The sequence below is a fragment of the Cordyceps javanica genome, chromosome 2 (assembly GCF_051103115.1).
Source record: "Cordyceps javanica chromosome 2, complete sequence".
NCBI classification, from domain to species: Eukaryota; Fungi; Ascomycota; class Sordariomycetes; order Hypocreales; family Cordycipitaceae; genus Cordyceps; species Cordyceps javanica.
In genome coordinates, this window is record NC_139296.1 from 5430663 (window position 1) to 5445292 (window position 14630).

General features: G+C 58.9%; 6 protein-coding genes across 6 annotated transcripts; 4 read left to right on the forward strand and 2 right to left on the reverse strand.

Moving 5' to 3' along the window:
* Window positions 1-4: 4 nt before the first annotated feature.
* Window positions 5-1494, reverse strand: V2A60_004132 (RNA-dependent ATPase RRP3; the record flags this gene model as incomplete). The annotated part of the gene is made up of 2 exons (XM_083255454.1): window positions 5-1258; window positions 1330-1494. The coding sequence occupies 2 exons, from the start codon at window positions 1492-1494 to the stop codon at window positions 5-7; spliced, it is 1419 nt and encodes a 472-aa protein (XP_083111580.1).
* Window positions 1495-1790: 296 nt separating this feature from the next.
* V2A60_004133 (Brix domain-containing protein) lies at window positions 1791-3166 on the forward strand (the record flags this gene model as incomplete). Its single annotated transcript, XM_083255455.1, has 2 exons — window positions 1791-2222; window positions 2273-3166. The coding sequence occupies 2 exons, from the start codon at window positions 1791-1793 to the stop codon at window positions 3164-3166; spliced, it is 1326 nt and encodes a 441-aa protein (XP_083111581.1).
* A 2032-nt stretch (window positions 3167-5198) lies between these two features.
* V2A60_004134 (phosphatase 2C-like domain-containing protein) lies at window positions 5199-6866 on the forward strand (the record flags this gene model as incomplete). Its single annotated transcript, XM_083255456.1, has 2 exons — window positions 5199-5758; window positions 5831-6866. The coding sequence occupies 2 exons, from the start codon at window positions 5199-5201 to the stop codon at window positions 6864-6866; spliced, it is 1596 nt and encodes a 531-aa protein (XP_083111582.1).
* A 1812-nt stretch (window positions 6867-8678) lies between these two features.
* On the forward strand, window positions 8679-10277 carry V2A60_004135 (uncharacterized protein; the record flags this gene model as incomplete). Its single annotated transcript, XM_083255457.1, has 1 exon — window positions 8679-10277. The coding sequence occupies one exon, from the start codon at window positions 8679-8681 to the stop codon at window positions 10275-10277; it is 1599 nt and encodes a 532-aa protein (XP_083111583.1).
* A 769-nt stretch (window positions 10278-11046) lies between these two features.
* V2A60_004136 (uncharacterized protein) lies at window positions 11047-12702 on the forward strand (the record flags this gene model as incomplete). Its single annotated transcript, XM_083255458.1, has 1 exon — window positions 11047-12702. The coding sequence occupies one exon, from the start codon at window positions 11047-11049 to the stop codon at window positions 12700-12702; it is 1656 nt and encodes a 551-aa protein (XP_083111584.1).
* Window positions 12703-12875: 173 nt separating this feature from the next.
* Window positions 12876-14559, reverse strand: V2A60_004137 (uncharacterized protein; the record flags this gene model as incomplete). The annotated part of the gene is made up of 7 exons (XM_083255459.1): window positions 12876-13228; window positions 13283-13413; window positions 13472-13544; window positions 13631-13781; window positions 13882-14114; window positions 14188-14224; window positions 14401-14559. 7 exons carry the CDS (start codon window positions 14557-14559, stop codon window positions 12876-12878), a joined length of 1137 nt encoding a protein of 378 aa, XP_083111585.1.
* Window positions 14560-14630: the final 71 nt, after the last annotated feature.

Sequence of the window (14630 nt, forward strand, 5' to 3'; positions counted from 1 at the left end):
GTTATTACCGTTCTTCCCTGTCCATGTCATCGCGTCTCCGCTTGTCGCCGCGGCCCTTTCTCGACGTGGCGCCCTTGTTGCGCGACTCCATCAGGTTCTTCATCTCATTGCGGGCGTGGCGCTGCGCCTCCTCGACGCGCGCCTGGAAGGTCATGACCTCTTCCTTTTCGGTGGGGAACTCGTCGAGCTTCTTGCCGAGGGCGGCCTCGATGCGGGTGAAGAGCTCGAGGTCGTACTGGGTGACCATGCTGATGGCGACGCCCGACTTGCCGGCGCGGGCGGTGCGGCCGACGCGGTGGATGTACGTCTTGGAGTCGGAGGGGATGTCGTAGTTGAGGACGACGTCGACCTTGGGGATGTCGAGACCGCGGGCGGCGACGTCGGTGGCGACGAGGATCTCGCGGGTGCCGCCGCGGAACTTGTTGAGGGCGCCGAGGCGCGCCGACTGGGAGAGCTGGCCGTGCAGCGGGATGGCGCCGAAGCCGAGGGTGCGGAGGAGGATGGCGACGCGCTGCGTCTCGTACACGGTGCGGGTGAAGACGATGCACGACTTGCCGGCGAACTCGTTGACGATGTGGATGAGGTACGTGTCCTTGCGGGCGTGCGGGATGAAGACGTAGTGCTGGAGGAGCGTCGAGACGGTCTGGTACTTGTTGGAGCTGACGCTGACGCGGACGGGGTCGCGCAGCGAGGCGCGCTGCAGCGACTCGACGCGGGAGCTCATGGTGGCGGAGAAGAGGTAGGTGCGGCGCTCGCGCGGGACGAACTTGAGGAGCTTGTCGATGCTGGGGCCAAAGTCCATGTCGAGCAGGCGGTCGGCCTCGTCCATGACCAGGTACTTGAGCGTGCGGAGGGAGAAGCCCTTTGTCTTTTCGAGGTGGTCGACCAGCCGGCCGGGCGTGGCCACGACGACGTGGGGCTTCTTGCCGAGCGCAATCGCCTGCGGCACCATGTCGAGGCCGCCGACGATGACGGCGCAGCGCAGCGAGATGAGCGCGCCGAGCGCCTCAAACGTCTGGCCAATCTGCGCCGCCAGCTCGCGGGTCGGGGCCAGGACGAGGCCGAACAGCGGCTGCGGCTTGTCGAGGAGCGCCTGCAGCATGGGCAGCGCAAAGGCGGCCGTCTTTCCGGAACCCGTCTCGGCGAGTCCAATCACGTCGCGGCCTTGCAGGGCGACGGGGATCGACTTGGCCTGGATGCCTGTCGGGGTCTTGTAGCCAAGGGCGTCGCATGATTCGCAGAGGGCGTCGACAATGCCCTGGAGTAGGTAGGCGTCAGCATACATTGAAACTAGCACAGTTGCATATCAAACGGGAAGAACGTGCGTACAAGTTCTTTAAAGGTCTTGGCCTGCACCTCCTCCTCTTCACCATCGGCCTGGGCTTCAACAGTCGCAGACTCGTCCTCGGATTCGCTGCTAGAGGCAGATTCTTCGGGTTTGGCACGTTTGGATGGCGCTTCGCGCGAGACTTTGCGTCGCTTCAAATCAGCCATGATGAGAACTGGGAATTAATCACACCAAGAAAGACGCAAAACAATCAGACAATAAAACACACGGTGCTCAAAGTCGAAATCTCGAAGCACGAGAATGGTCGCCAGAAAATTTTAGCGGGGCAGTTTTAGCGCACGTGTGATAAGAGGCTTATCGCCGTCCCGCCGAAACTTTTTTTTTTGGATTGGTGATGGTAGCGAGTCGAGCAGGTATTTCTTTTCTGCAGCTTCAAGGCATTGACATATTTCTTCTTTTTTTCTGTCTTCAGAGCCAATCAAAGTCATAAAATACCGTCACAATGGCCCGCCGCAGAGTAAAGAAGAGAACCCACATGGGTGCCAACAACCCCGAGTCCAACATACAGGGTCATGCGACAGCGAAGGACCCCAAGAGCATGGTTATTCGCATTGGCGCTGGTGAGGTCGGTACCAGCGTCAGCCAGCTCGCTACCGACGTTCGGAAGGTCATGGAGCCTGGTACGGCAAGTCGACTAAAAGAGCGCAGAGCCAACAAGCTCAAGGACTACCTTGCCATGTGCGGTCCGTTGGGCGTGACGCATCTGATGCTCTTTTCCCGTTCCGAGAGCGGCAATACAAACTTGCGCGTTGCGCTGACACCGCGCGGCCCGACGATGAACTTTCGCGTGGATCAATATTCCCTGTGCCGAGATGTGCAGAGGATTCAGAAGCACCCCAAGGGCATGGGCAAGGAATTTCTCACAGCGCCTCTCGTATGTCGACCAGGAATCTCGGGCTTAGGAACCAATGCTAACACGCGCAGCTTGTCATGAACAATATGAGTCGTCCCGATGCCGATAGCAACTCCAAAGTACCCAAACATCTCGAGTCTCTGGCCACGACAGTCTTTCGATCTATGTTCCCACCCATCAACCCCCAGGCGACACCGCTAAAGTCGATTCGCCGAGTCGTTCTCATCAACCGCGAGCAGTCCGAGGAAGATGACGGCACATTTGTTCTCAACTTTCGCCACTACGCAATCACTACAAGACACACCGGCGTCTCGAAGCAGCTGAGACGCATCACCGCCGCCGAGAAGCTGGTGACGGCCAAGACCGCCCGGCAAGCGCACATGCCCAACCTTGGCAAGCTGCAGGACATTGCCGACTACATGGTGGGCCAGGACGGCGAGGGCGGCTACATGACGGACGCGACCAGCGGCAGCGAAGCCGACACCGATGCCGAGGTCGAGGTCCTCGACGCTGCGCCCCGCAAGGTGCTCTCGACAAAGGCCAGACTCGCCGCCGAGCACAATGGCGAGGTGGAGCAGACCGAGGAGGGCACTGTGGAGCGCCGCGCTGTCAAGCTTGTCGAGCTCGGCCCGCGCATGCGGCTGCGTCTGACCAAGGTCGAGGACGGGCTGTGCGGCGGCAAGATCATGTGGCACGAGTACATCCACAAGAGCAAGGAGGAGGTCAAGGCCCTAGAGAAGCGCTGGCAGCAGCGCCGGCAGGAGAAGGAGGCGCGCAAGAAGGAGCAGAAAGCCAACGTGGAGCGCAAAAAGGCCGAAAAGGAGGCGCGCAAGGGCAACAAGGGCGGCGCCGGCGACGACGACGAGGATGACGATATGGAGGACTATAGCGACTTTGACTACGAGGCTGGTGGTGCCAACGAAGGCGGCGAGGCCGGGTGGGAGGACGAGGAAGACGATGAGTAAGCAGACGAGGCGAAAAACATATTCGGTTCTACATTTGGTTTGGCGTTTTGGCGATTGTATGGAATCAGAGGACATGTACACTGCATAGAAAATATCATTCATGCCTTGCTGCGCAAAGTTGAATACTGAATGGCGGTGCTAGCTGGTGCATTGATCATCCACAAGCTTGCTGTGGCGTGAGGATTCTAAACACTGATAAAACTGCACCAAAGTTCAGAGAACAATTGCATTTATTTATCCAACCCGCCGGGAGAGATGTTGCGAATTCACTGCCGTCGAGTCTTTCTCGAGACTGTCGACGGATACAACCCAGCCATCTCGTCAAGAGAGGCTACGACGCCAGCACGTTGCCACCCAGCCCGTGAAAATGGAGAAATTATTTCTCTATATCGCCGATACTATCCGCTGGGGTGGCTGTTTTAGAAAGAAAAAAAGCAACATTTCAACGGCCGCATCCTTGGGCAAGTGTTGAACTGTTACGGCATACTGCCTCTCCTTGCCGTAGCTACTTGGTGGCGTATTAGAGAAGCACATGTACTTCGATAGCAGCGATATGAATAGCCAACATTTGCCGGATACAGTAAGAGAATGAGAGAGAGCGCCCCAGTCACCGTACTATTGGGCTCTCTTACTTGCTGGTTCAATGCTACAGTCCTGGGGCCCATCGTAGTCATGCAGTCGAGATGAGATCCGGCTCCAAGCCTACCTCGAAATACGGCGATGCCCTCTTGAATGGAGCATTCCGAATTTTATCCATAGAACTTCACATGATTTGCGTTGGTCTCGTCGTAGGCTGAGATACTTGTTCTGGCCTTGGCCGAGTTTGACAGCCGTCCCGACACGTCTGGTCTGTCGCCTCGCTGTTTTTTTTTTTTTTTTCTGTGCAACTCATAGCGGCGGGAAAATGCCTCCACGCGTAGGCCATGATGTAGACGGGATATCACTCGGTTAAATTTTGCCTGTTCGGTTCCTCCTTGTTGTCGTACCTTGTTGTCGTACCTTTTTGTCATAGTATGACGATGGCTCGCGGAAGAAGCATCCTTGCCTTTGTATGCTCGGCGGGCTACAAAGCTTGACGAATCCCTCCATGATATCCTCTTTGTTCTACATGTGCCAAGTTAATGAGCTCGCAACCGAGTCAAGGTCCGTTCCGGACTTGGGAGTTGGCTACTACCCGGCACCCTTGAGCGTCCTGGCCACGGCACCACTTCCCCCACAGCTTTCCATACACGCCTGCGATGGACTGCCTTGAGCTTTCTAGAGCCGGTCGCTTTGTCTGCGTTTGCGGTTCCTCTTGCAATTGGAGTGGCCTAATGGCGCATTCAGCTTCACCCACAACCAGAGCTCAACCTGCTGTCATGACTTCCCTCTCCTTCACTTTTATTCCCACAAAATGTGAAAATTGCCAGAGAAAATTGCAAGTACGCCTTTCTCTTTACCCGTAACGGCCAATCATAGTGTCTTGGGCTTTACATATCTCTAGCTACACAGCTGCTCTTACCTATTTCTGTTACGGAACCCTTTGTAATAGGTTCTCTTTTTCTTTTTCTTCTTCTTTTTTTGGTTCATAGATAAGATCCGCCATTAGCAATGAATTGGAAAAACGAGTATAAATCATGACTCAGAGGGTGGCGCAGCCGTATAGAAGGTGGTTCTCGCCTGTTCCACCCCGGGATCTCATAGCCGTCCCCCCCTCATCGTGCAGCAAATCAAGCTTCGGGCGCATCAATCGGGCCCCTGGGCGCACCAATCATTCATAAATCATGGCCCAATATTTTGAAATCAGCACAGCGGCATTTGCCTTTTTTCAAGCCACCAACAAGGCAGTGCAGCGGCTCTTGTTAATTAGCACGAACCGGGTTTGTGGGGAAGAGGGACAAGGTTCCTGTCTGTCGCGTGCCCCAGACAGCGCCTCTGTCTGACATGCATCTGTAGCGCCCCGGCCCGAGTTCTTGGGGGCGTCGTCTATTTATTGACAGATTGCCCTTTTTCTCTCTTGCAGTCTTGCCATCGCCAAGACGCAAAACCCGCCATGTTTCGATGCAGTACCGTCAGTCGGCGGCTCCTCCTCCTCACGACCGCCCCCCTCCCGCGCGCCGCCTCCGCCGCTGCGACCCCGCGCAAGCCCAGTCTAGGCGGCCGAAGCCAGCAGCAGCTGTATTCGACGAGCGTGGGCGGCGGCGGCGGTGAAGACGGCCCCGGATTCACTCGCCGCACGCGCCTGATTGGGCTCGCGGTCGCGGGAGGCGCCCTCATCTGGTACGCGTCGAGAAGGAGACGGGTTGCGCTGGCTGAGCGCCATCGTGAGCGCGCCCGCCGCGACAACGAGCTGCCCGAGATTTCCTCCGGCGTCGCCGATGTCGACGGTCCTCTCGGGTCGCCCGTCAGGGTCGTGGACTGGTCCGAGATTGCGAGCATGATCCGCAAGCAGGCGACCTCGTTCCGGTTCGAGGGCCACAACGGAGCCCCCGGCCGCATCGACACGGTGCGCTTCGAGAGCAACAGCCCGACCGAGGACAACTGGGCCGTCGGCGTCGGGGCCGGCGTCGGAGGGGCAAAGTCCATCTATGCCGGCGTCTACGACGGCCACGCGTACGTATATTTCTGAAACCCACCAGTCTATGCAAACTGGAAAAAAAGGTCGCTGACCCTCCTCATTGGCAGCGGCTGGGCGTGCTCCGAAGTACTCCGCCAGAAGCTCATCCCCTACGTCTCGGCCATGCTGGCGCCGCTGGCACCCGACGCCGCCGGGGACGCCGTTGACGCCGCCATCATGAAGGCCTTTTGCCGTCTCGACGACCAGATCATGACGGCCGGCCGGGAGTCCGTCACCGACAGCACGGACCCCGTCGCCGCCGAGAGCATGTCGGCCCTGGCCCCGGCCATTGCCGGCTCGTGCGCGCTGCTGACCGTCTACGACACGCAGACGTCGACGCTGCGCACCGCCGTCACGGGTGACTCGCGCGCCGTGCTCGGCACGCGGTCCTCCTCCCCCTCCTCCTCCTCCTCGTCGCCGGGCTCGGCCTACGCCGCCGTGGCCCTCAGCGTGGACCAGACGGGCTTCAACGAGGACGAGGTCCGGCGGCTGGACGCGGCCCACCCGGGCGAGAAGGACGCCATCCTCGACCCCAAGACGGGCCGCCTCATGGGCCTCGCCGTCACGCGCGCCTTTGGCGACCACCGCTGGAAGTACCCGCGCGAGCTGGTCGCCCGCGTCGAGCGCCGCTTCGCCGGCTACGCCCCGCGCAAGCCCGCCCTCACCCCCCCTTACCTCACCGCCCGGCCCGAGGTCACCACCCGCCGCGTCGCCGCCGACGACTTTGTCATCATGGCCTCGGACGGCCTCTGGGACGTCATCTCCAACGACGACGCCGTCGCCTGCGTCTCCCAGTGGCTCGCCGAGAGGAAGAAGAGGGGGGGCTGCTCGCCGTCGTCGTCGTCGCCCCGGCACCGGCACCGCGACGCCAAGGCCAACTGGACCTACGACGACGACGGCTGGCCCAGCTACAAGTCGACGCCCGAGTACTTCACCCTCGAGGACACGGACAATGCCGCCGTCTGCCTGCTGAGGAACGCCCTCGGTGGCACGCGCGGAAGCATCGTCCAGGGCCTGGCGACGGCGGCGCCGCCTCTGAGCCGCAGCGTGCGCGACGACATTACCATTCAGGTCATCTTTTTCAAGGACCCGTATCACCAATAAGGGTGCTCGGTTCTTTGCTGACTGCATGACTCTTCATCTCCTTCTTTCCCCCTCCTCCCCCGGGGGCTGGCTTTGCGCCGGCATTTACTCTGGCCCTGGTACTGGGCCATTTTTTCCCTTTTTCCTTTCCTCATGTCGGAACGTTTGTCATTCGGTGCTTTGTTGTGATATTGCCTGTTGCTGGTCGGGTATGCATCCCGAAATTGTAGTTCATGCTCATTGATATTAACCAGGTTAAAAAATTTGAAAAATGGAAAATACCTTGTTGAACAGCCTCCTTGTTCAACACTCGTTCATTTTTTCTTGCCCGGACTGGCTCCCAAGTTCTAGAGGTTGAGGCTATAATGGCCAGTGCCATGGCCGACAAGACTGTCCCGTCAATAGGGAGCCTCGGATGCATTTCGGTCTTATGCATTCGTCTGATCTTATTAAACTCTGTCTTACTCTTATACGTCTTTAACCTGCCCATTGGTTCCCTTGTTACTTTTAGTGCTGCTACGTTATGGAAGCACTCGGTGCGACATCAGTCTTAGATGCAGGAACAGCCGTTCTATCCACCCGCAGTTCTTATACCTTATTCCTTTCGTCATTGCGACTTCAGTGATTGTGGCTGCAACCACGCAAGACGCCGTCCGCGGTTTGGCGGTGTCTCCATCCATACCCACGGACCACATCATTCCGCGGCCATCTTGAATGCACAGCCGAAACTGGGCGAGGGCGTCTTGAGACAGCACAAGGACTGATCAAAGCCACTGCATAAATCCTGCGAATATTGGACCTTTCGCAATGTAATCAAACTCAAGAGGTGCCTGGAGCCAATAATTGAACCGCATCTCACGCATTAGACCTTGTCCATCACCCCGCACAACCTGGGGGTCGCATTCAAAATAACTACGCCGCGCTAACCTCACGCAACCCCACGAGCAGGGATTTCAATATGGTAGTTGGGTACATGCAGGTACAGATGGCATTATAACAAGTACCTAGAAATTAACAAGTACCTAGGAATCATAATAACCCGGCTATAGTGCAAGGCCGTAAAGAACCCTTCAGGACTCTATTAGGGATCGACTACAAAGCACTACGACGTTACTGTTACTCAAAGTGCCGTGATGGACTGTCTTATAATCCCGGTCTGGGTCAGATTCTAGCGTGATGCATTCTTTTTCAAGGCGCCCTCTGCAAAGCGGCACATCGTGTGTGGACGATGTACCGACATCACCCGACGGGTGACTGGTATTTAGCTGCATCCGAAATGTCACATCAATGACACCTCAACGTTCAAGTGGCGGGCGCAGCAACAGGGAAAAAGTGTGGAGTAGTTGGGCCTATATCTTATCCAAGACATAATTATTGGTCATAGCTGTCCGTACATGGCCAAAACTGCAGCCTCGCTTCAACACTCGAGATCCACAAACTAGCCACATCTGAGGAATCGGCTTGGATACCTTCTCAATACGGCAGGAGAACTTTGGACGCTAACTGCCGGCTATGTGGTTTACGAGGGCGGCTGCAGGTTATCCGCGTCAGTCGGCAGCTTTGAAGAGTTGCAACGTTGCAGCCGGCCACTATTATCTAATTGTCAGTCGATCCGACCGCATCTTATCTGAGTACCCCGCGGAGAGCCGGGACGGGCGAGGTAAAGCGATTGGTTGGGTGGTTGGGGCGATGCTTCCGTTTCCAACGACAAGATGAACTGGGACCTGTATAAAGTATATAAATCGGGCCTCACGCAGCCCGTGTTCCATCCGAGGCTTTCCCTATAGAGATCATTTCTGCTCCTCAAAAAAACCAACTGCTTTTCTGCTGAACATGAGATCTGACAGCCTTCTCCTCGCGGGGGCCGGCCTTCTCGGCACGGCCTCGGCCGCCAAGCCCGACCCCAAGGTGCTGCCGCTGCCGCCCATGGGCTTCAACAACTGGGCGCGCTACACGACGGCCATCAACGAGTCCATCTTTGTGGACGCCGCCGCGGCCATGTCCACCAACGGGCTGCTCGCCGCCGGCTACAACCGCATCAACCTGGACGACGCGTGGTCCACCACGGAGCGCAACTCGACCGGGTCCATGGTCTGGGACCCGACCAAGTTCCCCAAGGGCCTGCCGTGGCTGACGCGGCACCTCAAGTCCAAGGGCTTCATCCCGGGCATCTACAGCGACGCCGGCACGCTGTCGTGCGCGGCCAAGTACCCCGGCACCCTCGGCCACGAGAGCCAGGACCTGCACGACTTTTACGCCTGGGGCTTCGACTACCTCAAGCTCGACGGCTGCTACGTCGACGACTACCGCACCGTGTACCAGCTCTGGCTGGACCTGATGGCCAAGTTCAACAAGGACCAGACGAGGGTCGTCTTCTCCAACTCGGCCCCGGCCTACTTTGCCGACCCCAAGAACCTGACGGGCTGGTACGCGACCCTGGTCCAGGCCGCGGCCGGCGGGCAGCTCGCGCGCCACTCGGACGACATCATCAACTACAGCAACAGGCCGGGGTGGTCCAGCGTCATGACAAACTACAACTTCCACGTGCGCACCACGCGCTTCCAGCAGCCCGGCTTCTTCAACGACCCGGACTTCCTCATCGCCGACCACCCGGGCCTGACGCTGGACGAGAAGCGGAGCCAGTTCGCGCTCTGGAGCAGCTTCTCCGCGCCGCTCATCATCAGCGCCGACATCCCCCACCTCACCAAGGACGAGCTGGCCTTTCTGACCACCAAGGACCTCATCGCCGTCAACCAGGACCGTCTCGTGCAGCAGGCGTCGCTGGCCAGCCGCGACGCCGGCTGGGACGTCCTGACCAAGAGCCTGTCCAACGGCGACAGGCTCCTCACCGTCCTCAACAAGGGCGGCGCGCCCGCCGACCTAAAGGTGCCCTGGGCCCGCATCGGCGTGCGCCCCGACGGCGGCGAGACGCTCCGCGTGCGCGACCTGTGGACGGGCAAGACGTCGACCGTCAGGGCGAGCGCCGGCGGCGTCACCGCCAGCAAGGTGCCCGCGCACGGCACCGCCGTCCTCCGCATCTCGGGCCGCAAGCTCAACACCATGCCGACCGGCATCATCCTCAACACCCTCTCCATGCGCTGTCTGACCGACTCCGCGTCCGGCTCGGCGACCTGGGCCGAGTGCAACGCCTCCGACGGCCAGTCGTGGACGGTCGACAGGTCCGGCCGCGTCAGCAGCCTGCTCAACGCGGGAAGCTGCCTGGTGAGCAAGAACGGCGCCGTCGCGACGAGCAAGGACGGCTGCGCATCCAACACCTGGAAGTTTCCGGTTTCCGGAAACATTGTCCACAAGGAGAGCGGCAAGTGCGTCAATGAGAACTCGAACGGCTCCTCGTCCGCGGTGGACTGCGGCGTGTATGAGAACAGCCAGGTCTTTGGCGTGCCCGTGGGTGTGGAGATTGACTATTCGTAGACGGCGGATATAAAATGACAGATACGGCCTGCTGTAATCTAATACAAAGTTTTTCCTCTTTACAGTTTTTTTTTTTGCTTTTTCAGGTCAAAGCCTCATCCATCCACTCATTATCTGTTGGATGAAACTTTATCTTGGTGATGATATGTGAGAGCTATGTACCAGTAAACCGACGGGCACACGGACTTGGAGCTAAAACAGGAAAAGTATGAGCGGCCAGTGCCGATGCATTGATTGCTTGTTGGGAGATGATAAATCCCCTTTTATGTCAGCGGAGTTATTGTCGATCGGAAATTGATTCCACGAGCAAGGACGGCCCCCGCCGCTAGCACGAGAGCCGGGCGAAAGGAACCGTATGACGCTGTTCAAAGTAATATTCAATCTTGTCCTTCATAAGCGGGACATTTATCTCGTCGGAAATCGATTCCACAGCCCATCTCACCCTGCTAGCTCCCCGCACAACAGGGTGGGCTGGTAGTCTCCGCCGATGGGGCTAGAACTACCAGTATCCATTTGAAGTCCCGGCCCGGTCAAAGACTTACATTATCAAGAGCGGAGGCGTTGTATAAATAAATGGCAAGGATAAAACGCGGGGAAACACAGGGGGACGAGCGTCTTATCGCTACTTGCTCCCATTTAAGAGAGCGATTCGTGATCTTTCCAGTCTGTTCTTGTTTCGTCTCACTCAGCTTTGGCAAGCCTTACCCAAGCGTATTAGACAAGTACAATGGCACTTCCTCCTCTCCCAATGGTGGCGGTCCACCCCGCGATGCCCCGTGGTTCAGATGAATACGAGCAGAAGCGGGCGGCGATCCTGCAGCGCATGGCGGACAGCATCCCCGTCGAGCTGCGCCTACCGCAGCACGTCGTCGACCCGGCGCCCAAGAACGTCACCAACATTCCGCGCGAGTCTGGTCTGCTGACGGAGCGCGAGCTGGACATTACTGAAAACTACGATGCCGTGGCGCTGGCCGAGGCCATCGCCACAAAGGCGTACACCGCCGTCGAGGTCGCCGCGGCGTTCTGCAAGAGGGCCGTCATCGCGCACCAGCTGACCTGCTGCCTGACCGAGTTCTTCATGGACGAGGCGCTGGCGCGGGCCCGGGAGCTGGACGACCACCTCGCGGCGACGGGCCGGACCGTCGGCCCGCTGCACGGCGTGCCGACGAGCGTCAAGGCGCACATGCCGCTCCGCGGCCACCTGATGGACCTGGGCACCCTGAGCTCGGAGCGGGCGCTCGACTTTGACTCCCAGGCCGTCGCCATTGTGCGCGACGCCGGCGCCGTCTTCTACTGCAAGACGAACCAGCCGCAGTTCATCATGCACCTCGAGTCGGCCTCGTTCCACGGCCGCACGCTCAACCCGCACAACACGGCGCTGACGTCGGGCGGCTCCAGCGGCGGCGAGGCCGCGCTGCTGGCCATGCGCGGCTCGGCCTTTGGCATCGGCAGCGACATTGGCGGCAGCATCCGCGCGCCCTCGGCCTTTTGCGGCGTCTACGGCTTCAAGCCCACGAGCAACCTGCTGCCCCGGCGCGACGGCCTCCTCGGCGGCTCCGCCGGCGAGATGACCGTGCCCGCGACCTGGGGGCCCATGTCGCGGTCGCTGCGCGACATGGACCTCTTCATGGCCGTCTTCTCGGCCGCGCAGCCCTGGCGCGTCGACCCGCGACTCAGCGTCGTGCCGTGGACGGGCCTCGCCACGCCTCCGCCGCCGGCGGCGGCGCCGCTCAAGGTGGGTTTCATGATGACGGACGGCGCGATCCAGCCGCAGCCGCCGGTCGTCAGGGCCATGGAGTGGGCCAAGGCGCGGCTCCAGGGCGCCGCCGAGATCGAGGTAAAGCCGTTCGCGCCGCTGCGCACCCGCGAGGCCGCCGCCAACGCGCGGACGGCCTACTTCCCCTACGGGGTGGACGCGATGCGGCGCGCCCTGGAGGCGTCGGGCGAGCCCTTCCAGGCGCTCTCGGAGTGGTCGGTGCGGGACGCCGAGGCGGCGCCGACGCCCACGGCGCAGGGCCTGTTCGAGCTGGCCGACAAGAAGGAGCGCTTCTGGTACGACTGGGCGGCGCACTGGGCCGAGCAGGACGTCGACGTCGTCGTGTGCCCGGCCTTTTACGGCCCGGCGGCCGCCCACACCACGGCCTTTTACTGGAACTACACCATCCTCTTCAACTACCTCGACATGCCCGCCGTCGTCCTCCCGACGCCCGTCGTCGCGGGCGGCCGGGGCGCGGAGCGCTACGCCGACGACGACGACGATGGGACGCCGCTGAGCGAAGAGTGCGAGCACGCGCGCCGGCTCTGGGACGAGGGCGACTTTGAGGGCGCGCCGATCGCGATCCAGATTGTCGCCCGCAGGCAGCACGACAATGAGCTGTTTGGGGCGCTGGAGCGGCTCAAGAAGTACCTTGATGTGAAGCAGTAATGCAGCGACGACTTGGGGCGAAATGAATTTTTTTTCTAATGATACTACTCTCTGCGATGTAAATGGCGAATGTAATAGCTCATGTTAAGTCGCTAATTTTCGTGATACGGGGATAATTACACCTTTTAAGCCTGCTTTTCATCCGCCTTGTCTCGCATGCGAGCCGTGCCCTCTTACTCGGTGTAATTCATCGTTACTTCATACTTGACCTTGATGCCTGGTCCAGTGCCCGTCCTGTACTCGAGTTGAGCGTCATCAGATCTGCGCGTCCCCTCTACAATCGTGTCAGGACCGGATCCTTGGCCATATATGTACGTCGTTTCATTCGCAGGCTCAATCGTAGCGAGCTGGCAGGCCGATTCAGTGGAAGCCGGCCTGTTATTCTTGCCAACACTACTGCGAGATGGCCTGCACCGCTTTGCACTGTCTTCGGTACAGCGCGAGGTCTCGCTGCCTCTCGATCGAAAGTTGTGACTCCACCAGCCGCCAAAAGCGACTACAATGGGACGCAGGATTGGGAGACAGCCTACACATGATGAGTATTGCCCCGTCGGAGAGAGGAATCGGAGGCGTCGCTTACAGGTCATTACGCTCAGGTGAACCTCCGCCGCCGACCACACGACAATGGGTGTGCAGTTCCACATTGTGTCATCGGCGTAGGAGTCGTAGCTTGAAGACACGACCAGCATCATGATGGATGCAATCATGACCCTGTGGGGGACGGCGTTAATGGCTAGTGTGTGGAATCCGGAGAAATGGAACGGCTTACATGAATCCAAACATAAACATGCCTAGGATGGCTGCTTTTTGTATCATCGGAAGCGATAGACGACTTATTTGAGCTGCAGGGTAAGGGTTAGCTTTGTCGATGCTAGGAAACACAGGCAAGGAACAAAGATCAGGTCGTCAGGTGCACGGGAAACCTTACTCGCGGGCAGGATTATCAGGGCCAGGTCAATGGCGAGATGCGTTGAAACTGACCAGAGGAAAAACTGTTTCGGGTTGACGGTGCAATCTCCGTAAATACTCTTATCCCAGAAGAATCGGGGCGGAAAGCATTGAAAGACAGCCACAAGCAACTGTGATTGAGTTAGCAAGGCAGTCTCAATGACCGTGGCCCCTCTTCCAAGCCATAGGCACAGTAAGCGGCATGTTTTTCAATGGTGCTCGAAAGCTTACCCGCACAAGGAACCACGTCGACACAAGCAAGAGGAGCAGTAATATCACTTGACGTGCACGGGCAAAGGCCTGGAAGAGGCGCCAATACAGCGCCAGCAGCGACAGTTGCGCCGCGCCTATGGCGATTGTGTACGCATGCTCCTCAATCTCCTGCACCATGCGCTGGTAGTACCGAGCTTCCTCTACCGGGACAGGCAGGTCATCGAGATGCAAGCCCAGGCCTTTGGTGATGACTGGAAGCCGACATTGGGTTATTAGCCAGCTGATTATCGGTAGCAATGATTTTTGAGATTGGGCGAAACGCACGGAAGAAGACGGAAATATCGTACAAGACGCAGCCAGACTTGAAGAAGAAGAAGAAGAAGAAGAGCGTGTTAGTTGGCAACAATGTGTAGATGCATCACTCATGCGCCTATCGCTCGTGTTGCTTTTCCCTTGAGCCAGACAACTTGGGCCCAATTCAAGCACGCAGCGACGAGAGCGACAAAAGACTGCCAAATCTGGGGAAGCAGAGCATACAAAGGATAAAAGAGCGAACCAGTCGTCCCACCACAGCTGCACATTCTTGCTCCTGCGGGCGTAGAAGCGCAAGGCCAGCGTCGTCAACGCGAGGGCAAAGGTGACGATGACACAGGCGTACACCCCGGGCTGCAGCGGATTGGCCGCCGCCGCCGCCATTTTGGCACAGTTTTCTCGCGGGCCGTGCCGTTCGCGCGCCCCCTTCCAAGGAGTTTCAATCACAATCGTTC